Source organism: Gekko japonicus, unplaced genomic scaffold (assembly GCF_001447785.1).
Source record: "Gekko japonicus isolate JY-2015 unplaced genomic scaffold, Gekko_japonicus_V1.1 scaffold228, whole genome shotgun sequence".
In the NCBI taxonomy this organism is placed as follows: Eukaryota; Metazoa; Chordata; class Lepidosauria; order Squamata; family Gekkonidae; genus Gekko; species Gekko japonicus.
The window spans coordinates 680239-707466 of record NW_015163609.1 but is presented as its reverse complement, the minus strand read 5'-3'; the positions used below and the strand labels follow the sequence as shown (position 1 = coordinate 707466).

Here is a 27228-nt window from a genome sequence, read left to right as displayed (position 1 = left end):
GAAGTTACCTCTTTTAAAGTTAAAAGTGGTTGTGTCGGTCTTTTTGGGCAAGTCCCTATTTATACAAATGTTGAACTCAATAACATTATGGTCACTGTTTCCAAGTGGTGTAATCACTTTTACATCTCTCACCAGGTCTTGGGCGTTACTTAGGACCAAATCCAGGATTGCCTCTCCCCTGGTAGGTAATCTGCTCCATAGCACAGTCATTGAGAGTGTCTAGAAACTCAATCTCTTTCTCTCAACTAGAACACATATTGACCCAATCAATGTGTGGGTAGTTCGAATCACCTATTATAACACAGTTTTTTTGTCTAGCCGCTATCTTTAATTCATTCATCATTTTATTATCCTCTTCTATCTTTTGGATCTGGTGGGCGATAACAAACTCCCAATGTTATGCTTCCTTTTGGGCCTACTATTTCAACCCATAGCATTTCCAGAAGCAAATCCAATTCACTTTCCCTCTCAGTCTTACTGGACTGTATACCCTCTCTGACATACAGAGCCACCCCACCTCCAACCCTTCCCCCCTATCCTTCCAATATAATATATAACCGGGAATCACCGTATCCCACTGATTTTCCTTATCCCACCAAGTTTCTGAAATACCCACAATATCTATCCCCCCCCCCAACACCAAGCACTCCAACTCCCTGATTTTACCTCGGACACTTCTAGTATTTGTATAGAAACACTTATAATTTCCCATACATGTTAAGCCTGCAACCTTATCACTAGCCATAGTCTCAATGGACAATTCCAATCCACCTCCCTGTAGAAAAGGAATAGCTACCCCCTCATCTCTCTGAGATGAGCCATCCCAAACTTTTAATCTCCTGTTGGCTTTCCCCCAATATTCAGTTTAAAAACTGCTCTGCCACCTTTTCGATTTTAAGTGCCAGCAGCCTGGTTCCTTCTCGGGACAAGTGGAGACCATCTCTTCTGTAAAGCTCCCTCTTGTTCCAAAAAGTACCCCATGCCTAACAAACTTGAACCCTTCCTCCCTACACCATCGTCTCATCCACACATTGAGACTCCTGATCTGTGCCTGTCTCTCTGGCCCTGCACGTGGAACAGGTAGCACTTCCAAGAAGGCTACCTTGGAGGTCCTGGTCTTGAGGTTCCTGCCTAGCAGCCTAAATTTTTCCTCCAGGACCTTGCGACTGCATTTCCCCACATCGTTGGTGCCAACATGTACCACGACCACTGGCTCCTCCCCAGCACTATCTACCAGCCTATCTAGAACATGCGTAATGTCCACTACCTTTGCACCAGGCAGGCAAGTCACCATATGGTCAGTACGCGGTTTTGCCACCAGCTGTCTACCTGCCTAAGGATCGAATCACCAACTACCAAGAGCCTCCCTCCCCGCCCAGGGATGGTTCCTTGGTGCAAAAGGATACCCGTTTACCAGATGAAGAAGAGGTCCCTTCTGAGGGCACATTCCCCTTATCCTCAGCACGGTGCCCTGTTCCCTCTTGACCCTCATGCTCCCTGGCAGCAGCAGGGCTGCCATAACTAGAGTGGGACATATCAAGCAAGTCCCTGAGAGCCTTCTCCATGTGCCTGACTGTCTCTGCTTCTCCAGGTCAGCCACCTTGGCCTCAAGGGAACAAACTTGTTCCCTGAGAACCAGGAGCTACAACGGACTTTTATATTAATCTGGCAAGAGAGGGAGACATAACTCTGGTATTGCAGGCAAACAACAAGTCAAACATTTAAGATGATAGGGCAGACAGTAAACAGGATGATCTTACAAAACTAAACGAGTTGGCAGTGAAGCATCAAATGAAATGCAATGCCATGTGTGCAAAGTAATGCACACTGGAAACAGCTATTTCATATAAGTATAGACTATTGGGCTTTAAATTGCCTCTCAGGAAACTGAGTTTAGACTCACTGTGCATAGATGATGTACACAGCAGCTCAAATGTACCAAAGCTATCAAAATGGCAGGTAGAAAAGTTAAGAACTAGTAGAGAAGAAGAAAAGAAATAACAAAAGAAAAAACTAATAATGACTATAAAGAAAAATCAAGTGTGCACAACTTGATTCCATGTGCTATTCACAGAAAAAAAAATACAATGGAACATAAAAATATTTTTGACAAAAAGGAACAAAAAGACACCAAAGGCAAGGACAGATTCCATTATGAGGAAATGCTTTAAAATCCTTATAATTTGTCAGCTAAGGAATGTTAGCTGATGTTCAGAGAACTGTGAAAAAGACAGAAATAGTGAATAAGAAATTTGTATATTTTAATCAGTATCACAAGCTATGTATGATGACACTTACATGTGACCTTGCTCCCAGGGCTATTTATCCAAGTACCCCAAAATGCAACCAAATGTAACTAAATCTAACTTACAAGTATTGAATTCAGTTAACAACTGATTTCATGTAATGAGTGATTAATCTAGGAACCTCATTTCTACAGGATTTGCAAAAGCTCACAGCATAACTGATTAAAAAAGCCCTAATAATATAAATTCAAGCTACCACTACCTATTACAGTTAGAGCTTACCATTTCAAATGCTAGGGAAGAGAGGCTTAAACTTGGACTATGCTGTAGCTCTGTTGTAGTCAGTCTAGTCACTCTCAGGCATAGGAGCGATTAACTATCGCTCATACCCAACATGGCAGTTCTCATTGATCAGCCATCAGGATATAGTCACTCTAAGCAAAGCCATGTCAAGTTTTTCACTGCTACTGCTGTAAAGACCGTCAGCTACTAGCAATAACAAGAAATGCCATCACCACAGAAACCAAAAATCAGTAGGCCAAGGCTCCGACAGATCCTTACAACAGAACTCTGTGGCATATTTTAGAAGCAGCTGTAAGCATAAACATCTACAGCAGCATCAGATTTCTACGCACACACCTATTGCATTAACAGCATCATTTCAGTATATTTTAAAAATTCTTAAATTTTAAGATTTAATAATATCTCTATATATTTTTAAGATTCTTAAAATGTTTCCTGCCGGCAAACTTCAGTGATGATGTTTTATTCAGTTAGAAATGTTTATGCCGTCTCTTCAGGAACTTGCCCAATGTGGCTTACAAAATAAAAATAATGCAACAAAGCATTAAAAGATATTAATTAAAATCCAAAATTAAACATCCAGCCCAGCATAAAACAAACCATAAACATACACATGACTCTTAAAAATGTCAAAGAAGGATCTTCATGGTTCCTTCTTATGCTGTGCATAACATTTGGTGAGCAAACAGCAATAATATTACTTAATGGCTATCTCTGAATTCTCTTCTTTCTAATCTCTGAAGTTTAAAGATTGCCTTGGCACATTGTGTGCTTTCTCCCACATCTAAAACAATGCTCCCTCTAAACTGTGGAGTCTTGTGAGCAAAAATTCCACTTTGTGAGCTATTGGCATTAAAGTTGTGAGTGAGCGATTTGGATACTGCATAAATTAGTTTGCTCTGGAGCCATCCTTGCTGAGCGAAGACACAGAACTGTGAGCTGGAGGCCAAATAACCGTGCACTAGCTCACACTAACTCAGCTTAGAGGGAACAGTTGGTCCAAACTGTTCCCGGGACATTTTTCTTTGAAAAGACAACTGGTACAAAATGCACCCTTATACTGCACAGCTTGTTGGGCCAGGGCCAGGGCTATGCATTATTAGGTGTCACTCACTCAAAGACATCATGCCCAACTCTTCCTCTTTAGCCTCATGCTGTTCTCAGGTTCTAAGAGCCTGTTTCCTGTTTCAGGTTCTAAGAGCCTGAGCTTCTGTCAAAGCCAACAGAAAACTCTCCTTCTGAAATGAGGGAAACTAGATGGATTCCAGAAGAGGTCTCCTAAGAGAGATTTGAAACCCTCAATTGCAGCCTCTATAGAAAAGTATAGCTTATGTGCTCTGATGGTAGCACAAACCAGAACCACAGAAGCATCACCCTGTTCAGTTCCCTGTCTTCCACAGCAACTCTGATTGTGGATACAATATCCAGGTGATAGTATGGTCTTAAGGCACATTACATAACAGTCTTGCAGAAACCAGGCTGGCTTGGGGCTAGCAAAAGCTTGGATGGGAGACGTCTATCCATCCATTTTTATCCTGCTCTTCCTAATAGGGTGTCAGGGCAGAATACATGGCTGATCTCATCTATTTTAACTCTACAAGAGCCCTGTGAGAGTGACTGGCCCAAGGTCACCCTATGAGTTTCATGGCTAAGCGGGTACTTGAACCCTGGTCTTCCAGATCCTAATATCACACCCTAACTAGTACAGTGCAGTGACTCTCTGTGTATACTGCCTTGATTATTATGGTGGAAGAAATGTAGTGTGGGATATATGTAATTATTCAGCCTCTAGTCACAGGTAAAGAGGGACTTTTAATCCAATTTCCTATAAAATATGACACACTGTTCTCATGAAACAAAACGCCCCCAGAGCTCCTAAAATAGTACTGACCCAGGAAGAGAACTGCATGTCCCTCTTTCTTATTCAAAACCATCAACCATCCAAGCTCCCTCACATTCAGATATATGGTTCAATCTGAACTGTCAGTTTACAGCAGCAATACAGACAACCAAGACAAGAACTACTGATATCTCCTTTTCTTTTATGAAAGAGCTTGGTGGGATGACATTTTAGTCCCACTGTCTTTCTTCTCCACCTTGACTACAGTTAATCTCTATGCAGCCATATACTGATTTGACCAAGAGCCTAATGGCGGTAATACAGACAATAACCTGCAGACTGTCATACATGTGATAGTTTCATATATTGCTCGGGTAGTATTTAAGCAGAAATTACTTGTATCTTCACTGAAGCTCAGGCTAACTTATTTACTAGGACTCAGCAATTCTGCACAACATTATAGACTAGGAAAACAAAAATAATACTGTAGCTCCTGGAAACAGCATTGCATTAATTTTTTAATTAGCAAAATGGAATTACCCAACAACTGTACTTGAGAAGGGCAAAGGAAATAACTCTCATTTTCACTGCATGTTGAACTTACCAGGAGCAGTTGCTTTAACTGAAATAATTTTTGTATCAAGCTGTTGTTTAGCGTTTTATTACACCTCAGTATTGTTGCATTAAGCTGAAGAGGGGGAGGCCTAGTGTGCCAAGACTATGCGGGTGATTGAGAAAGTGGGCAGGAAAACACTGTCAGCTATGGAACTCTGGGAAATATCTATGTTTAATCGGGTAAGGAAGCAAAGGAAGAATAATACAATTCTGCCGGGCCTGCAAGACGGAGCTGTTGTGCTGAGCCTTCAGATGAGGCAGCGGACATCCAAATCTGTCTTGGCCTCCCCTGCTGACAATGCTGACCAAATGGATACAGCACAAACTGAGCGTTGTGTCAAGGCAAATGCACACTGATTGTGTTTGGTTTCTGTTTTAAGAGAAATATGGTTTTAACTATTTGATTATATTGTTATTTTGTCATTTGTAACCTACCCTGAGCCCGCTTGCAGAGAAGGTCTTGGAGGAGGAGGAGACGCCATTCCTGGCTTTTATACTAAGTAAACAGATTGGGTACAAGTAAACATGTGACTTCCTCAGTTAATATCTCAGGTATTATTATAATGACCTCCTACAAAATGGGAGGTGGGAAAAGCCCGTGAATTTTGTAGGAGGTCTTATTATAATGACCTGAACTTTAGCCCTGTGATTGGAAATCAATGTATTGGCTGTTTAGCATATTGAGGTCCCTTTTCCTGCCTTTGTCTTGAAGAATTCCTGGCTTTTATACTAAGTAAACAGATTGGATACAAATAAACATGTGGCTTCTTGTTGCCTGACACAAACAAAGTTAACTCTATAATTGCTGAAGTGTTTTAACTTGCTAAGCCCAACAGAGGGCGGGATAAAAATTGAATTAAATAAATAAATAAAATTATATTTACAACTACATGAAAAAATCAGCACAACATGGCTTTATACTTACTAAAGGTTCTGGCCTAGACAACTGTCAAATCAGTCATTGAGCACAAAATTACTAAGCCTTGAAATCGATTTATTGATTGAGTCATTTATTTTAAAGCAATTGCTCACTATGGGGATAAGGTAGACACATCTTCCACTTGGAGAGGGACCCAGTTGGAAGTTCTAGGAGAGGAAGGTCTAGTTCCCCCTTCCTCAGCATCACCTACCTTCATGTCCTGTTCCAATGTGCACCTGGAGTCCTACACATTGTAGCAGATATATGAGAAGAACATACATGTAGGATGCTGTAATACCTACATAGAAAAGGTGAACCTAGTGATTGCCCTCCTGTGTCAGGTCCTTGTATAGGAATGGGATGCCTGCCTGGACCCATTATGCTAAAAATAAAAATAAATGTACACACAGAAGTCAAAAGTCACTCACGTTCATTGTCACCACCAGGAGGGTGATAGAAAGACAGCCCCAGGGAGATTATGGCTGCAATTTCCAAGATGATCAATGTGACATCCTGAAGTGCTTCCCAAACCAACTGTAGAAAGGTTTTGGCCTTTTTTGGTGGTATGAAGTTCTGGCCAAATGCTTGCCTTCTTTTCTCGAGATCGGCAGGGTTCCCAGACAGGCCTAGAAGAAAGAAAAGGAGAAGACGGAAAGCGTGTCAGAGAAATATTACTGCTCTATTCTCAGCCTTATTTTATTTTAAAAAGGTAAAGGTAAAGGTTCCCTTGCTCGAAAGCCAGTCGAGTCCGACTCTAGGGTTGCGGTGCTCATCTCCGTTTCAAAGCCGAAGAGCCAGCGCTGTCCGAAGACATTTCCGTGGTCATGTGGTCGGCATGACTAAACACCAAGGCACACGGAACGCTGTTACCTTCCCACCGAAGTAGTACCTATTTATCTACTTGCAATTTCTTGCTTTCGAACTGCTAGGTTGGCAGGAGTATTTTACTTTGCTTCATTTACACCCCACCTTTCTCCCCACTGGGGACTCAAAGTGGCTTATGCTATTCTCATCTCCTCCATATTATCCTCAGAAAAACCCTGTGAGGTAGTTTAGGTTAAGAGTGTGTAACAGGCCTGAGGTCACCCAATAAGCTTACAGTGGAGTAGGAATTCAAACCTAGATCTCCCAACAGCACACTAGCGTGTCACTCATCTTCTATAACTTTTCTTATTTATATTACAGATATCCTTTGCATCCTTTCTTAGAAACAGAGCTCTTTTATGGCAGACACTGCCTGCAAATACATATTGTCAACAAGCGTGTACCATCTACAGCAGATCAAAGACTGACTGCCAAGAACAAACAAATTTGTGGAAGGGATTTTTGCTGCTTTCCCCTCCACGTTGTACCCCATCAAAGCTGCCCCTGAACACCAGGGGATGGTTAGGAACAATGTGGGAAGTGGATTGGGGAACTGCCGTTAAGGAGGAACTGGGACAGGGATCAGTGCAGGGTGGGGGGAGATGACATGCTGATTCCCCTTTCCAGCTGCGGCTCCCAAGGAATGGAAGCATCACTAAGAGAAGTAAAGCAACTCACGTCATATTATATCATAGCCTAGACAGCACTGGCATTCTGGAAACAGCATCCCTTAGACCAGAGCTACGTAAGCAACTACCGAGCTCTACAGGCATGGAATCTAATATTTAGTGTGGAAACTTGGCATCTGTATAATAAATTTTTCAATTGAAATAAATTGTGGCAGGAAAATGTGTATACATTATTCTCAAGAGCATGCTGAAATCACAGCTGGAAGGAGTGTGGTATCAGCGAAATCTGCATCTCGAAACACCTCCACTGATACGCTACAGGATGAAGAGGAGAGGGATCTTGAAAACTGCCATCACCCATCCTTATGGTCTGCCACCCAATTCCTCAGTGTGTGCTAGGGAAGGAGAAAATCTACATTCTCTTTTAAAACAAATTATTAAAATGTTATCTCCCCATCATGGTTTCTTGTCTAACAGACTGACCATGCCCAACAGCCTCAGCAACTCCGTAGCATCAAGTGCTCCATCTTCTGGGCCCAAATACTTTAAAAAAACTTTGCGCAGAATAAATTGCCTAAACCAGAAGAGCATTAGGCAAAATAGATAAATGCTAATCTACATAATTTGCATAATTCATTTCAACCACAGAATTAGGAGTTTTAAAAAGTTAAATACATGCAGGGCTTCTAAGGGAAACTTCACACAGGAAGCTGTACTAGGGTTACCAGGCACCCTCTTTGCCTCTGCTCACCACCACTCAGCTGGGCAAATAGGAGGAAAACACCAAGCAAAATGGGGGGGGGGAGAGATAGGCATCGCTGGCAGAATTACACCACTTCCAGCATGACCCAGAAGTGATACCATCATGTTGGATGACACTCTTGTGTTTGCCCAAAATTCTATGGTTAAATTGGAAGTGACATCATCTCTCACCAATTTGCTAGACATGACCTGGCAACCCTAAGCTGTACTTTCTAGTCATTTTTCTGGCCAAGTGCTGCAATGTCTGCTTATGAGACTGGCATGTACAGCAGCCTCAAGAGAGGCTCAGCATCTTTGTGTTTGATGCATGAGTAGACAAAGTATTCATTATTTCCACATCGAGACTTTTAACTCAGGAGTTATCTGAGCACGTATCCAAGGAATATCAGTTGCACAGAGACACATAAAGCTGCCTTATACTGAATTAGACTACTGGTCCATCAAGATCAGTATTGCCTACTGGGAGCAGCTCTCCAGGATATCAAGATGAGATCGTTCACATCACCTGTTACCTGGTCCTTTTAGTTAGAGATGCCAGGGATTGGATGCCAAGCAGATGCTCTACCACTGAGCCACAGCCTCTCTCCAAAGATGCCCTTGCTACCAATGTCCTCTAAATCATACTACCTTGCATATGAGATCCTGTTATCAGAGCAGCCCTCGGAAGCAACGAAGAAACATCAGCACATACTGCATGAATGACACAAGATGCAAGGAATACAGATGTTTTCCTCTTCCCCCTTTCCTGCAACCCAGATGCTGGGATGTGAGATGCAGCTCAGCCAGCACATGGGGTGGGAAAGGTAGTAAAGGCTTTGGATACAAAGGGGAACTGGTTTTGTTAAAATATTCAGCAATCTCTGAGAGTGATATATGTGTGGGGGGAGGTGACAGTTCAACAAAGGGCTACGCTACAGTGAGCTAATTTCATACTTTCTGGATCAAATGCAGACTCTGAAAGTAAAAAAAAAAATCTTTACACATAAGGTAGAAAAGGGACTGTGGGAAGAGATGGGATTCCTAAAGAAAAACTAGAGATGTAATATTTCCAGGAATTTTGAAACTATGAGGGGGGGGGTGAATTTTGGGGGGGCACAAATGCTGCAAACTGCTGTACCCTATGCCACCAAAGCACATGTCTTTTTAATTTTTTGCCATATGAGAGTAAGTAAGAAACAAAAGTTGAAAGGAAAAAACAATTTTTGTAGTAAGCAAAACAAAGTGTATTATTTGGACTGAAACCCACTCACAGAGTGACAATAGCTAGAATGGCCAGCATGTTTGGATATTAAACTAAACTTTATAACACTGAAAACATTGAGCTCTTTAATAACAATGTCATCATTTAAACACATAACATATTAATTGTTGTCAAAACTATTTACATCTAAATAAAAATACTGGAAATATTGTATATGTCTACAGTATATATTTTTTCAGTGTTCCCCCAAATTTTCCAATTTTTCTACTGGAAAAATTAAGAAGGTTCTCAAACTCTTTTACACTGCGTATTTGCAATGACTGAAATGCTTTGTAAGACAAGATTTTTCTCATTCAAAAAGAGAAAATATTTCATAGGAATTTTTTTCTATGTTTCACAGGAAAAAATGGAAATTGGAAAAAAGGCCTAAGAAAAAACAACATTTTTTTATCCTGGGCTGTCACGTCTATACTTCTCCTCTGCTTCAACCCAACTACATATTGGCCAAATATTCTGGGCTCATGACTGCTACTTTTTACATGAAGCAGTAAATTAGGTTTGAAGTCAGAGCTACCTTTATATCAATAAGTCTCTCTGTAGCAACAGAGGTAGTGATAGAAAGCTTCCGATGAAGCATCACTGCCTCAGCTTCAGAAATGAAAAGGGTTAACCCACATTGTACAATACAAATAGGTTGGTTAATCTTTCTGCTTAATGGGATGGGGCCATGTCTTAGTAGTAGAGCACCTGTTTGGCACGCAAAGGTACCAGGTTCAATCTATAGGATTCCAAGATCAGGTAGCAGGAGATGTAAAAAACTGTGGAGAGCCACTGAGACTCTGGAGAGCTGCTGTCAGTCAGATCAGCCAATTCTGACCCTGACAGGCCAATGGTCTAACTCAGTGTAAGGCCACTTCATGTGTTCATGTGACACAGTGGAAAACATAGAGAGTCAGCATGGTGTAGTGGTTAAGAGCGGTAGACTCTAATCTGGAGGACTGGGTTCGATTCTGCACTCCTTCGCATGAAGCTAGCTGGGTGACTTTGGGCCAGTCACAATTCTCTCAGAACTCTCTCAGCCCCCCAAAATAAGTCTAGCTTGCTAAAAGAGTTAGAACTTCAGGCTGCCAGTAAATCTTCATTGCTCCTGTCTATACCACACACAATGCGTTGTTGTTGTTGTTATTAATAGGCTGACCAGCAACTGGCACCAACTAATCAACTTATTGCACAAGTGAAATAACTGGCTACCACTACTGACTTTGTCCAGCATTTTCTACATACATGAAGCAGCCAGGAATTCTCTCTCTCACTCTCACTCTCACACACATACCAATAGATGCATATTCTTTCCATCACACAGTCACATCCCACAGTCAGTATAGCATCTTTCTGGTCACTGTTTCCCCGCATTTTCTGAGAGTGCCTTTGTGCCAATTTTCCCCTTGTTTTGCTTCCAAGGCAAAGGTAATTCAAAAGCATACAGATTCACTCAGATTTCCCCCCACACCCCTTTGTTGTCCCTTGAAGGTCAGTCCCCACCCACATCGAGGTTGTTCTGCCCACTCTGCATCTTCTGCCATCTTCCCCCTTCATCAGTGTACAAGATCCAGAATCTCAGCTTTTGCAACTACAAATAGAAAAAGCAAGCTTTATCCTGAGATTCCAAGGGGTTCCTGAGACAAAAGGAGAGAATCTAAAACAAGTATTGGGTGATCTACTTGCACCAGTGGCAGATTTGAAAACGGAATATCTTCAAAGCGAAATGGATGTGGTCTACAGATCATATTCGGAATATATTAAGAAAAATAATCTGCCTGGAGAAATAGTGGTTAGATTCTCAAAAAGACATGTGAGGGACCAAATCTTGAACACCCCTGAAAATCAATGGTAATACCATATGGATACTAAAAGACATTCCATTTGAAATTAGAAAGAAGAGGAAGAAATCCAGAGACTTGGCATTGTTTTTACAAACAAACAACATACAGTACAAATGGTTGGTTCTCGAAGGCCTACTCTTCAGAATAAATGAAAAAAAAGAAAGAATTTACTCTGTTAAGAAAGCAAATGAGTTCTTGAAGTAGCAACTGGGAGGGTCCGGAGAAGATGACAAAGATGAAGACCAGGATGAAGACCAGGATAAAGAAAGCGGTGAAAACACTTCTTCAACTACGGAGGAGGACTCTGACTCAGAGTTGGGGGTTGCGGCCCCCAAAAGAGACTATGATTTGAGGAAAAGAAATGCCAAGAAATGAGATGCGGAGGAACTCTGAATTCCACCTTTAAGAAACAACATATTTTAAGTTTGATGCTTTTGTGATTGCTTTAAACAGTAATTGATACCAGGTTTTGGGGAATATTGGCTAGATTTAAACATTCAAGCTCATTGTATTAATAATAGATTAGATTAATAATTTTATAAGCTTATGTAATGATCTTCACTACTTGGTTTTTTAGTGGTTAACTTTCTTTTCTCCTGTAGATATTAGATTCCCTTCCCTATTTTCTTTGTAGTTTATAGAAAAGCAATAAGAAATCCCCTTCAGGGGGGCAAAAAAAAAAAGGATTGGTCTCAGCATTTTAAAAGGTTGGATTTGACGCTAAAATGGTGTTGATGACCACAAGTAGGACCCGTGCCCTCAGTTGGTGGGTAGATTAGTGTAGAAGTTGGTCCTTCAAATTCCCATATGCCATAACATTGTTTTTCAAGGTGGCAACTTGAAATTGTGCATAGAAACAAACAAGGAGCCAATTAAGATTTTTAAGTATAGGTGAAGCACATTCACTAGGCACTTCCAAAGATTCTTCAAGGACAGCCCAATGTATCATGTATTGTAGTAATTAAAAGCAACACCATTAAGGGGGCTAAATCTAATGGGTGGCCAGATCATTATTAGGCATGTACAATACCTTTTATGATAGCACACAACTTCCCCAAAATTAAACAATAAAGTTTTGATAGAGAAAGAGAGAAATTGAGGACATCTCTTGAGTGTTTGCCCACAGCGCTATGCTCTAGAGATATCAAGATTTATTTTCTTGAGATTTGTCATTCTAGCTCAGTAAGCTTTTCCAGTGCAGCGGTCACAAAAAATTCCAACTGCCTCTGAAGATACAAAAATGGCAGAATTTGCCAGCTCCCATAATGCTTCATTTGAGCCGGGAAGGTCAGAATAGTGCCCCAGGTATAGTAAATATCTGGCTGCTGCTTTCTTTGACATGTGGGATGCTGCTAGGAGTTCTCAGCAGAAAGGTACACAAGCTTGGGAATACTTGCCAGGCCCTACCGCTTCTCTTCTCTCCCCTCTGCGGATGAAGGGGAAAAGAGGGAAGAATCTTCTAAAGCTACTGGACCCTGCTGGCTTGAACAAATGTCCACTGTGAAAGAAAAATCAATTTATCCAAAAAGCATGCAGATCAGAGTGGTTGGAAGAAAAAGAGTGCAGCACTTATAGAGGGACACCCTTCCCCCCATGAGACCAGACATTGCCCACCACAATCTGAAATGCCTTTCTAGCTCTAGGGGAAATGGCAACAGGTGGCTACCAGATCCACTGAAAGAAGAGACTGAAATAAAATCATCCATGGCCTTCCCAGCAATGACATTCTCCAAGTCAATTTGTTCCAGGCCTAGAGCCTTTGGCTGGGCCAGAAAAAGAGCCAGAAAACTGACCTGATTGGACTTACAGGCATTACCAGGGACAGAGTGGGAAGCTTCAGGGAGGAAGCACTTCACTTTGGACAGTGGGTCTCAGGAGAATGCCATCGTCTTGCTGCCACCCCTGCCCTCTGCACACCATTGATAACTTTTAATCTGGGGGCTTCAGCGTCATTTTGATTCTTTGCTACAAAACTGTGAAAAAAGTTTTATCTCTGTGGAGAAGTAAAAGGGAAAGTAAGTTTGCATACAACTGAGAAAGATAGGCCTATATACGATGTGGCTGTGCCCACATAAACAAAGCCAAGCAATGCCTTATTATATGTCATTCAGCAAGGTGCACCTTCCACTTGAACTGTTTATTATACACTCTATGAACAAGAGTACATTCCTCACTTTTGCCCTACAAGATGAATCATGTTCAGTTAATGTGAATGCGGACATCCTTCTCCAGAAGGAAAATATTCAGAAGTATTCTGGGAAGAAACAGAATGCACCCCACTCTGGTAATATTAACATGAACAATTAGCTTAGGAATATAGGTACATACTTCACTTGACTCTAAGACCATGTGTGTCCTCTTCCCACCTTGCTTAAACTGCTCCCCTTGCAAGAACAACAATATGTGTATCAGTATGCAAACATGATCCTGAGATTCCACTCTTCGAGCTAATTAGTCCAATGGAACAGCTTCATCCATGGGAGTGCTTTTTGCAATGATTCCCAGGGAAGAACAGACATAGAAAATCCATGTGGATTTTAGCATCAGGAACAGATTTCTACCACCTCCTGTTGATAACCCTTCCTTGGAGTTAATGTCAAAATAACCCAAGCCAAGTCAAGCAAGTTCTAAAATGATCCCCATGCATTCCTCCATGGAGACAGTTCAATTCATGCTCCTACAACTGAGAAACATTAATGCCTAAAGGAGTGCTCTGTCTCAGAATGAACCATCACTATGTAGGCAAATTCTCTCACAAATCTCTCTTCAAGTCACAGGGAAGCAATCAGGAGACCTGCATCTAACACAAATGTATCTTATGGTTCATGCTTCTCCCTGCCTCAGATGACATCAGCATGACTGTGATGCCTGTCCTGATGCTAACTCAAGTAATTGTCCCGGACTCTCTCATCCAGCAAAAGCAACAACTGGAGAATTTCACGATGATTGCCTGGGCCATAGTATGAGTGGTGCAAGAACAGGAAGCTTGGCTTAAAGAAAGCATTAACCAGGGAGCATGCTAGCTAGCATGAAGCCAAGCATAAATCATTATGAAATACTGGCAATTGGGAAGAATAATGGAGGAAAGAAGAATGACACAAGCTGCTTTGGGTCACCATTGGGCACAAAGATGGGGTATAAATGAAGTACATAAATAAACGTGGTCCTGTCAATTCATAATTAAGACCGCCAAATTCCAGAAGCCATCCTAAACACCTCAAGCTTCTCATCCACTTCTGAGCAAGGTTTACATGGACAAGCACTGTGTATTCTCATAATTTTTTAAACTCGGGCTATATCAAATGTGTTTTCTTAAAGGGATGAAATGGTTGCTACAAAAGCAACTTTGAGAATTGTTGCTCCCCTTCCTGTTGTTTCAATGACAGCTTCTCATGTCTGCTGTTGCTTCAGTAGCATTTTCCCTCCAAAGGTTAGGACTTTTCTCTTTCACATAATGAATGCAATGATATCCTCATGCTACACAGTCAGTCAGATACGGTTATATATTAATGTTACTGAGGGCAACTGAAGCCAACAAAATGGCCTCGGCTTTTGGAAGGGAAAAATAATACAACTGGGTTGACATGAACATAATAAGAACATAAGAGATGCCAATGTTGGATCAGGCCAAAGGCCCATCCAGTCCAACACTCTGTATCCCACAGTGGCCAGAAATACCAGTGCCATCAGGAGGTCCACCAGTGGGGCCAGGACATTAGAAGCCCTCCCACTGTTGACCCCCCCCCCAAGCACCAAGAAGACAGAGCATCCCTTGCCCCAGAGCCCCTAGCTATACCTTGTGGCTAATAGCCACTGATGGACCTCTGCTCCATATGCTTATCTAATTCCCTTTTGAAGCCGTCCATGCTTGTAGCCGCCACCACTTCCTGTGGCAGTGAATTCCATGTGTTAATCACTCTTTGGGTGAAGAAGTCCTTCCTTTTATCTGTTCTAACCCGACCGCTCAGCAATTTCATGGAGTGCCCACGGGTTCTTGTATTGTGAGAAAGGGAGAAAAGTACCTCTTTCTCTACCTGCTCTTTCCCATGCATAATCTTATAAACCTCAATCATGTCACCCCTCAGTCGTCGTTTCTCCAAGCTAAAGAGCCCTAAGCGCCTTAACCTTTCCTCATAGGGAAAGTGTTCCAACCCTTTTATCATTCTAGCTTCCCGTTTTCTGCCCTTTTTCCAAAGCTATAATATCCTTTTTAAGGACATGTCTTGATGCACTCTATTATGATGCCCAAACTTGGATGTGAGCCAGATCTGGCGGTGACATCTGTCCTCCCATTGATTGCCAAGGCTGATGCCCAAACTCTTCTTCAGGACCATACATGAGATCAGCCCAGTTGTACCAGCAAACCTGAATGAATGAGGAGCAGCCCTCACTCCAAATGCATGGGAAAGAATATATTCCAATTTTAGAGACCAACCTGCCCTGTTTTGCCCTGCTGCAATGGTTATAAGACTCAGCCTCTCTGCCAGCACCACAGGGCAGTATGGCAACACAGGGCAGGTTGGTCTCAGAAACTGGGACATGTTCTCTCCCCTCCGTTCATAGTTAGGACTGCCCCCTATACACGGAACAGACAATGTCACACTTCTGTAAGAAGAAAGCATCCATGAAAGGTGCCTCAGCCCTGATTTTAATTCCTTTGCAAATTTTGAAAACCTATGCCTTCTTCATTCTTATGCAAAAAAAAAAATAAAATTAATTGTATTTAAAACATTTCTATGCCATCTTTCAACCCAGCTCATGATCTCCAAGGTGGCTAATACTCATGTACAAAGATGCATCATTTTTAGTCTTGCAATACTGTAATCTTTCACATGGTGCCATCTTAATTTGCACAACTGGAACATGTATGCTGAAGAATGACTGGCTGATGCAGACTTAAGCCTATGCGAGCCATGGTAAACACTGGAAAAAATGCATGTCTAAAAACATCAGGGGCTTTTGCTGAAGCGAGCGTTTGACAATACTGAAGGAATGTCTGTGCAAATTGAGCCAACTGAATTTTAAATGGGCAGACGGATTTTCCACAGAAATCTGCTCTGGCCTGGGAAAGTAGAACTGAAAATGGAATTCCAGGATAGGGTTTCAAGCATGCCTACATTTTTTTTTAACTTTCTGAAAAAAGGAACTAGTGGGTGTCAAATGTGATGTTATAGTTAAATATCTCCGTTTGTGTCCCATTCACAGAGGAAATCTGAATTTGTTAACAACTGTTGAGTGATATGGAGACATGATTTTCAGCCAATAATGCACCACAGCAATATCAGTTTTCACAATAGTACTGTTCTAGTTCCCAGAAGTACTGTTAAAAAAAAACATCTTAACATTTGGATGGTACTTAGGATGTGAAGAAATGGGTATATTATTGCCTATATTAAAAATATGCTGAGCAGGGGCTTCAGCAATCTAGATTGAGATCTCTAAACTGGTATTTCTTATTTATACTACAACTGGCCTTACTGAAATTACACTTTATTTTGTTACTTGGTTTTTCCCAGGTTCCTGTATTTTATGCACATTTCCTTTTTACATTATGTACACAAGTACTGGATTAGTTAATCTGTTTGGATGTTTGCTTGCTTGCCAGTCATATCCTCAGTCAAGTTTCTAAACTCTTGCAATTGTTACATATACATGCTACCAGAAGAGCAGCAGTCATCTGAGGAACACACTGAAGGATAACACTGCTATCTCTACAGCAATGATCCCAACAATAGTGGCCACTAATGTATTCCAGGCACCACAGAATCACAGAGTTGAGAGGGTCCATATAGTCCAACCCCTGCCCAATGCAGGATCAGTTTAGAGCAGGGGTGTCAAACATGTGGCCCAGGGGGCGGATCAGGCCCCCGGAGGACTTCTATCAGGCCCGCAGTGGAACTGGCTGCCTTCTGCTTTTTCTTCCAGTTCTGCTGCTGCTGCGTCATCGCAGGTTTGCAGTTTACATATACACACCTGAACAGCATACTCAAGATTGCAACAGCACAGACATTTTGATGCAATAATTCAGAGCAAGAGGTGTCAGTTGCCAGACACTGTTAAATAAACAAAATATCGCAAGAGTGCTAATGTTTTAAGCATGTTTTTATTTTAAGTTAAAAAAACCCTTTGTATTGTGTCCTTTATGAAGTTTATATCTCCGCTACCTGGCATTACATTTATGACACACATGGCCTGGCCCAACAAGGTCTGATTTATGTCAGATCCGGCTCTCATAACAAATGAGTTTGACACCCCTGGTTTAGAGCATCCCTGATAAGAGTTTGTCCAGCCTCTGCTTAAAGGCTGCCAGTGTTTTAACCACAGAGTTTGGAGTGAGTTCTTGAGCATCGTCAGCGGTATGATAATGTGTTGGATGTTACAAGTTAAAACACTTCAGTATTTACTGGGTTAATGATGTTTGTTAAGTCACATGTTTGTTTGTAACCAATCTATTTAGATTATAGGATGCCTGGGAACTTTGGAGCTAGTTTGCTACTCTGATTGGAAATCGAAGTGTCAAGTATTAGCATTTTATGGCTTCTCTTCCGTCCGTTTCTCTTTGTTCTGATAGAGAAGAAGACGCCATGCCATTCCAGTTTTACCTTTTAACTGTAAGGATGTAGTCATTTTAGCTCTTTGTTATTTTATATCCTGTGTACCTTTTCCCATGCTAGCTTATAGTAAACTTTTATATTCTTTTAAACACACCATGGACTCAGTCTCTTTAATACTCTGCTGATTTACTTTAAACAAGAATCCCAACATAATGTCACTTCTGGATTGTGCTGGAAGTGATTTAATAGTGTTGGAGCACTAATGATCAAACCCCACCCCCATTTCTTCTCTCCTGACCAGCTGAGCAGCAGTGACTAGCTAGGGGCAGGAGGCAAGTCTGGTGGGGGAAGACCGGCTGCCATGGGGGGCCCCTATTATACCCACTGTTCTGTCTCAAAATACCAAAAGTGCAAACAGGTTTAATAGGGTTAATAGAGCTGCGGTGGCTCAAGTGGTTAAGACGCTGAACTGCAGGCTGTGGAAGGTCAGTAGTTCAGCAGTTCAAGACCCGGGTGCCGCAAGACAGGGTGAGCTCCTGTCTCTAGTTCCAGCTCCTGCCAACCTAGCAGTTCGAAAGCAAGAGATTGCAAGTAGATAAATAGGTACCACTTCAGTGGGAAGGTAACAGCGTTCCGTGCGCCTTGGTGTTTAGTCATGCTGGCCACATGACCACGGAAACGTCTTCGGACAGCGCTGGCTCTTCGGCTTTGAAACGGAGATGAGCACCGCAACCCTAGAGTCGGATTCGACTGGCTTTTGAGCAAGGGAACCTTTACCTTTACCTAGGGCTCTACAATATACAAGAATGCATAGTAAAATCAGTGAAAATCATCTGTTGCACTAATACCCATGCATAATGCTAGTAATATATGCATTCACATCTGTCAATCCAGGATTGGATGTATATTAAATATGCCATGCCATAAAAACTAAGGACTGTAGCTGACAATGGCTGTATATCCTTCCTTTGTACAAGTTGAGAGAGAGCAGAACAATGCAGCATTAATTTATCTTCCCTTCACTCCAAGGAGTTTTAATTCTATAAAATGTAATTACATTAATTTCTGACTCTGTCTTGTGAAAATATTACAGGCACAACAACTTCATTCTTAATTCTGCTTGATGTACGTCTTGTTGCAACACAAGTGAAAGTCTTGGTTCGGATGTAAAACTGAATAAACCTTGTGCTCTCACACTGCCTTTATGATTGTGTAAAGTGTGCAAGTCACAGCCGAACTATGGTGACTCCACAGGGTCTTAAAGGCAAGAGACTAACAGAGTTGGTTTGCCATTGCCTGCCTCTGCACTGCAACCTTGGTCCTGGTGGTGTCCCACCAAAGTACAAACCAGGGTCAACCCTGCTTAGCTTCTGAGATCTCCAAAATACAGACAAAACCAAAAACAGACATACACAGTAGGAAATGACAAAGAAAACAAAGACAGTATATAAACTCACAATGCAAAACAAACAAAGCCCTCCATGCCTGACAGAAGAGAATGAAGATTCCCAGTCACTTCCCACAATTAGAAAAGATACCTTTAGACATTTTTCTGCTAGTTTGACGTATTTATTGCTTTACAACTGCTGACCCTATAACCTTAACTTGTTATTTAGTGTCACTTTGCATATCTTGATCATCATTCTGTTGCATGTGAATTTGCTGTTCATTCTCTGGCTGTAAGTCTGAACCTTACATGCCATTCTAATGTATTTGATAAAGTATGTGTGCACACGAAAGCTCATACCTTGAATAAACCTGTCAGGAATCTTGTCTTTTTATGATGCTTCCTACCGTTTTAGCAAGAGCGTGAGCGTCTGAACTTCTTGAAGTTACCGTTTTCAGCCTCAGAACGATACTGGAGACCCTCAGCTGGCCTCTTTTACGTATTTATTGGAGATAAAATCCCCTGGCAGTGTTACTGCACAGCTGCCTCAGGTCCTAATTTTTCTCCAATCGCTTCCTCCCTGGCTGTTGTCAACTTTTCTTTATTCAGAATCAACTTTACCACCCTCTTGCTAAAAGGGCCGCCTTCTTTTTGCTCTCCCTGCTTTTCTACCACCCTCTCCTCGTCTTGCCCTTTGCAACCGTTCTCTCCTAAGGTGATCGCCCGGTGCGACCTCCTCCGATTCCGAGATCTCCCTTCTCTCTGATCTTGCCGCTTTACTGTCTCCTCTGTACTCTCTTCCTCCCCTGCAGGAGAAGACTTGCCAATGCTCAGGGAAGGCTGACAAAACCTTTGCTGGTCTTAAAGGTGCCATTGGACTCTAAATTTGTTGTACTGCTTCAGACCAACATGGCTGACCAACTGGATCAATCTCTACAAATGTTATTGAAACAATATAACTGACCTCAACAGTAACATCTCTTTTCCAGCAAAATATGTCGGAGGTGCCAGTAACAACATCACGGATGTGTTGTTTTGATTTCAGGAGTAGAGATTCTGAACCTTAGTCCCCAAAACACAGCAGCACCCAGACCAATTCCCAGAGGAACTGTGGAGCCTTGGGAAAAACAGGTTGCTTACCTGTAACTGAGGATCTTCGAGTGGTCACCTGTGCATTCACACCTCTGGGGATATAGTGCGCCTGCACTGACCCCGATCGGTATAATGGAAAGCAAAAGGGATTTTCGCAACCACTCCCCAGTCACGTGCCGGGCTCCACCGCGCATGACCAAGGGAGGGGCACGACGATCCCGCCAGTTCCTTCTGACCGCTGCCTTCAGTCTCCAAAGAAAGAAAGGAAGGAAGGACCAAAAGCAGAGGGGAAGGAGGATGAGTGGTGTGAATGCACAGATGACCACTCAAAGATCCTCAGTTACAGGTAAGCAACCTGTTTATCTTCTTCGTGGTCTCTATACATCACACCTCTGTGGAGTATTTGGATCCCTTGCTTCTTCCACTTGCAGGTCTTACAATGACCGTGCTGTTTCTTCATTTTTATCTTCCCTGGCATCTTTGGGCTTTAGCACAACTTTTCTGGTCTTATACTTCATTACATGACTCATTTAAAAGAATGTTGCCTGGCACCCAGGACCATATCCTTGCACTTAGTGGCAATACCATTTTACAGCAAGGCCTAGTGTTTCACTGATCCTTGTAACTCTTTCATAGCCTGGCAGACCATCAAGGTATGGAAAAGGACCTCTCCTTTGAGGCGTGACTCCAGGAAACCCATCACTATGGATATCCTCATCGGTATCATTTGGTTGCTGCTGCAGACTTGTTGCTCAACCTTTGAGGCCACCCTTCATGCTGGCCTTTTATGGGGCCTTCCATTGAAGTGAGCTTGTGGAGCTTTCACAACACATATCCCCTGGAAGTGCTCTGTCTTTTAATGAGATTTCTCTTGAGGCTCAGGGGTCAGTATTTTCCTGAAGCAATCCAAAATGGATCAGCATTGTAAGGGTTCCTGGATATTGTTGCATTCTGCTCACAATGGACTGCCCTGCCCAGTCCAGTCTGTGGCTGATTATTTGGCATCCAGGCGAGTTCTACCCGGCCCCTTTTTAATTCACAATGGTGGCTCCTGCCTTTCACGATTTCAATTTGCTAGCATTATGGGTAAGTGCCTTTTTGACTTGGGTCTGCCTTGTACTGATTACAGAATTCACTCATTTCACATAGGCGCTGCCATGGCGGCTTCTGAAGCCCGGCTTTCGCTAGATAGGATTACAGTTATTGGTTGCTGGTATTCTTCAGCATATTGTACTTATATACACACTCAGTGCAACTAAAGGCAGTTTATTTTTTATTCTAGCCCCTGCAGGTGTGCACAAAACAGTTTGGATTACAGGCATAGCATCGTCTATTGGGCAGAGAAATATATGTCTTCATCTGGTTGAGGGAGATCATTGGGCTTGACAATCAACTTCAAATTTACTTGGTTGGGGCTTTCTACTAGACACCATCTTCACCCAAGTCTTCTACCACAGCCCTTTATCCAGCTGGGAGAAAATCACTTACCTACTGAGAAAGGTGCAATGCTACTATGTTCCATCATGTCAGACCTTCAGATCCTTGTGTCTTGTCTACCAAACACATAGTTATTCTGGTCAGAGCTTTTGGAACATCGAGTATGGAGGGGTGCCATTGCACTAGATGAAGTCGATTTAGCCAGAAGGAAGGTTTGCAAGGCAGTAGGAAAGTTTGTCAACTCTTTTGGGGGTCACATTATTGAACATTTTGACATTCCTTTCCAGCAAGCAACATTATTCAGGGCTGATGGTGTACACCTCAAGGAGTAGGGCATGGACACTTGACTTTACAGGATCTGTCACAGCCTGCTTTGTTGGCTACAGGCTTAGGAGCATTGGTGGGAGCTGGGAGGAAGGGCTCCTCCTCCCTGCTCTTGTGGTGGGTTGGGGACTCCCTTAAGGGGTCTGAGGGGTGGAGCCGTCAAGTGGCACGCTGTTGTCTGGCTCTCACCACCAGGTGGCAAGGGGATCCACCTAGCGACAGGCGCCCATGTGGCCCCACTGGAATTTCTGCTTTATGCCCCCCCCCCAAGCAGGTGAGCTAGGGGGATGGGTTTATAGGGCAACAGGTGGATTGTCCCATCCTGGATCTGTCCCTATGCTGCACCAGTGCTCCTTGGTTGTGGCTAATAAAGTTGTGGCTATTTTTTACCCAAAATGTCTGGTTGTGTTTTCCTTCTGCATGCTCTCTCCCTAATAGGCTATGGGCCCACAATAATGGCTTGAAGCTGCTGCAATCCTGCTTTGAAGGACAAGCACAAGCCATTGTTCACCAGTTCTAATGTAATGGTAAACTATGGTTTGCACCAAAGAGAAAGCAACTTATTGAATCAAAGTATATGAAATAAAGAGAGGGAGGAAACATGTGAGCACGAGATCTATTAATGTAATGCAAACTATGCTTTACCATTACATCTGAACCAAGCCTAATACCTGGTTCACACATGCAGAAAAGTGAGGTGTGAATACAGTGGGAGAATGTTAAACTGGTAGAACAGACCACACCAGGACAACACAGAATCACATTTTGGACTGTTCCCCTGGCTGCATAATACCCTATGGCAGTGGTGGCAAACCTATGGCACTGTGGGCACGTGTGCCATCGCCCCAGCCAGGCCCAGACCATCATTAAAGTGTCAAATTCTCTGCCAAATAATTTTAAGTAAATGAAAGCTTTTGGGATTGCTTTCCTTACTTTGTTTGGATCATCTTAAGTTAATGTATGAGTTGTTTTTTCTAAAGTAAAACCTCAGTATTCAGGTTAAATTGCCATGTTGGCACTTTGCGATCAATAAGTGGGTTTTGGGTCGCAGTTTGGGCACTTGGGCTCTAAAAGGTTCGCCATCACTGCCTTATGGGATCAAAATTGTAACCCCTTTAACCCAGAACTGGTATTATTGAATGGTATCCTAACAGTACCAAAAAAACTGCATTAACTTCTTCTGAATGTCATTACAGTGGCACATTTAGGGATCACAAGATTCTAGAAAATACTGTCAGCTCTTCATTTGGAAGAATGGATGGAATGTTTGCATGGTTTGTTGTCTATGATTAACATATTTGGTTGAATCAAAAAACCTGCAGACCTTGCATATACGGGAAAAGTGGTTCTCTGGCAAGGCGGGATACAAATTGAAAATAATAAATAAATAAACAAACAAACATACAGATTAGAATGTAAAGTTATATAAATGTACGAATATAATTTTGATTAATGATATTCTTTTCCTTACTCAATAATCCTTTTTGCATACAAATAATGTGTTAAACTCCTGCCAACCTAGCAGTTCGAAAGCAAGAAATTGCAAGTAGATAAATAGGTACCACTTCGGTGGGAAGGTAACAGCGTTTCGTGTGCCTTGGTGTTTAGTCATGCCGGCCACATGACCACGGAAATGTCTTCGGACAGTGCTGGCTCTTCGGCTTTGAAACGGAGATGAGCACCGCAACCCTACAGTCGGACTCGACTGGCTTTCGAGCAAGGGAACCTTTACCTTTTTAATGTGTTAAAAATTAAAAGCCTGGTTACAGTTAGGAAACAAATAAAAGGGCAAGAATATTTGTGTTGTGTTGTGCTGTGTCTGAATGGATTTTAAATGTGAAACAACATCAAAAGCTAGAATCCACAACCTACAGTTTCAAGTGATCCAGGCCATTCTATAACCGTAATGCTCTGCCATCTCATTAGTACCTGATTTTAGTACATGTGGGAACCTGGCTTTAGACAACTTTCCTTCCTTCCACTTCTTGTCACCCACAGCTAGACAGTAAGATCTTAGTCTGAAATATCCCTTCCAAAATATACATGCTATGCATGTTGTTCTCCCAGTGAGAACATTTATACAGCAAACATTATCAGATAAGGATTCACACTGAGACCATTCCAATCTGCTGAGACCAAGCCAAGGTTTATTACAACAGACAAAGAAAAGTTTTTTTAAGAGAGCATATTTTATCAGCAGCCAATCTGCTACTGTGTATATGCCATGAAACCCCTATTTCCCAATCAAGAAAAATGTCTAGAAGGAAGCCAACAAAAAACAGGACAGAAGGCCATACATAAGAAAGAAACGGAGTTTGAGAGAAGAGGGAATTTAAAGGTTATGAGAAAAGCAACAGATCTGCTTGGATAAGGAAAGAAAATATTCTTTTCTCTTAAAAGGACAGGGACTGAACAACGTGATTCCTAAGAGAAAAGCACTTGAAAATTTTATCTGCAGTCACTTTTTGTTTTGACAGGATCAGCTGATCAGATGAGAGAACAATGCACTCCTCACAGCAGAGAGTAGAAGCTGCGCCCTTGCTCTCTAACCCACCAGTGAAATTTCTGCCCCACAACTCCATAGCCTGGAAAGACCTGCCTACTGCCCTCTGGAGAATTTCATACATGGATTTGTCTTTCCTAAGCAAGAAGCTTTTGTATAAAGAAGCTTTGGCTCTCTAGACAAACAGCTAATCACATGATAAATCACTTGCAGCTGAATGAATTGTCCTCCATGTATTTTTTTAAAAATACACAATTTTCTGCACACAGAAAAGCATTTGTAGACTAGCCTTTTCTATAACATGTTAATTTTAGATTTGTAGGATTTTTCAAATGGGACAATCATGTAATTCCACATAGACAGAAGTGGTACAGTCCAGACATAGTTTTAGAATCTCATCAGCTTTTTGTCTAGAAAGTCTCTGAGTTCCTGAGTTCTATAGGGTGATAGAGTTTCAGACTAGGACCTCGGAAACCCAGGCTCAGATCTTCTCCACAACCATGAAGCTCACTAGGGGACGCTGTTACAAGCTTTTCCTCTTGATGGGAGTTTTTAGACCACCTCAACAACATCCACCCCAACATACAATTCAACATGGAAAAAGAAGTTGAGGGTAAACTCCCATTTCTAGATGTCATGGTCACCTGGCAAAGCTAACCTTCAATTAGGTCACAAGGTCTACAGAAAACCAACTCATAAGGACCGTAATTTACACAAAAACTCCAATCACCACCCTCGGCAAAAAAAGAGGCATAATCAAAACATTAGCAGACCGTGCAAGACGGATATGTGAACCGCACTTTCTCAATGATGAACTAAATCATCTAAACCACGTACTTCAAGCAAATGGCTACTCCAAGAATGAAATCAGAAGAGCGATTAAACCAAAGATAAAACAAACAACTGAAGAAAAACAGCCTCCCACAGGAAAAGTGTTTTTGCTATATATCAAAGGAATCACTGATCAGATGGGAAAACTTATGGAAAAACACAACCTACAAACAGTATTCAGACCCACCAGAAAAATACAACAGATGCTACGATCGGCAAAAGACAGAAGAGACCACCTCACTTCCGCAGGAGTATACTGCATACCATGCAGATGTGGACAAGTTTACATCGGGACCACACAGGATAGCATTCAGATAAGAATAAAAGAACATGAAAGACACTGCAGAGAAGGCCAACCTGAAAATCAGCAGTGGCTGAACATAGCCTAACTCAAACAGGACACAGTATTTTGTTCCAAGACACTGAAAGGCTGGACAACACTTTCAATTACCATGTCAGATTACACAGGGAAGCCATTGAAATTCATAAACATAAACACAATTTCAACAGGAAGCAAGAGAGTTTAAAAATAAATAGGGCATGGTTTCCTGTCCTGAAAAACACAAAAGGCTCTACATCTGACAATAGCACTACAGATAAGATTAGAATTTCAACAGCCAATCCACATACAAAAGAACCCCCTCAGGAAACAGGAAACCCCCTCAGAAAACAATCCATATACAAAAGAACCTCCTCAGGAAAGCTCCTCCATTAGAATGTTCATAGCCTGGGGAACTCCTACAAGATAATGACTCAGCCCTACCCCACCTGCTGGAGTAGATATAAATTACCTGCCTACCATTTTCTTCTCACCTCGACACAGAGAGTACTCCATCTTTCTGTGTTATACCTCTGAGGATGTCAGTCACAGTTACTGGCAAGACGTCAGGTTCTACAATGCCAAAACCATGGCCATACAACCTGGAAAATCTACAGCAACTACTGAACTCCGGCCATGAAAGCCTTTGACAACATATTTTCCCTCTCAGCTTAACCTACTTCACAGGGCTGTTTTCAGGTAAAAATAGGAGGAGGGAAGCCTGGTGTGATGCCCTAAAGGTACTGGAGGGAGGGCAGGATAACACAGAGAGATCGATAAGGGAGGCATTTTTATAGTAGTCCTTTAATGCTAGGTGCCAGACAAAAACTTAATTGATGCCACTTCCTCAACATGGAAATGCTATGACAGGAAAAGTTTCACTTATTACATTTCTGCCAGCTGTTAAAGGCACAGAAATCCTGCCAGGATTTTTTAAAAGTGCCAATTCTAAGAAGGCCATAAAGAGAGAGGCAGAAAAAAGAAAAGGGAGGGGGATAGACTTTTTTTTAAAATGAAGGGCTGGAGGAGTGAAGTTAACATTGTTGTTCTTGCCAGCGGGTGAGGCAAGGCTGTATTTGCTGACACTTGCCCCACCCAAGGGAGAGCGGAGAGTCTTTCTTACCAAAGTGACTCACAACACAAGTTTTTGCTTTACAGCAACAGTTATCACTTTTGTCTCCTTCCTACTGTCTTCCAGCTGCTTTCACCAAGCTAGACACAATTACAAGCAGAAAAGTGCTCGGTTCTACATTATTATTAACTTAGGACTAATGTTGGCCACCATAACTTTTTTTTTAATCCAAAAAGAATTTTAAACATTGCTTCTGGAGAGAAAAAAGCAAAATAAAATACCCTATATTTTTGCTGATTTGCTCAGGACTTTCTTCAGTTTCTGAGGCTGTGGTTACACGGCAAGGCAATTGCGTTTTGTTCCCGATGTAATTAAAACCGGAATTTTTTTCCCGAGTTGGGATGTTCACACATCCTTCCCTGAACTGCAAGCTCGCCTTCCCTGCCT

The 27228-nt window shown here is 42.0% G+C and overlaps 1 protein-coding gene across 3 annotated transcripts in view; it reads right to left on the bottom strand.

Annotated features, from left to right (window-relative positions):
* Window positions 1-27228, bottom strand: part of ATP2B4 (ATPase, Ca++ transporting, plasma membrane 4) — a 197239-nt gene that overhangs the window by 63486 nt on the left and 106525 nt on the right. For all 3 annotated transcript variants that reach the window (XM_015407325.1, XM_015407323.1, XM_015407324.1), the window contains exon 3: window positions 6352-6549. In XM_015407325.1, the coding sequence (XP_015262811.1) occupies window positions 6352-6549 (198 nt within the window). The remainder of the gene's footprint in view (window positions 1-6351; window positions 6550-27228) is intronic.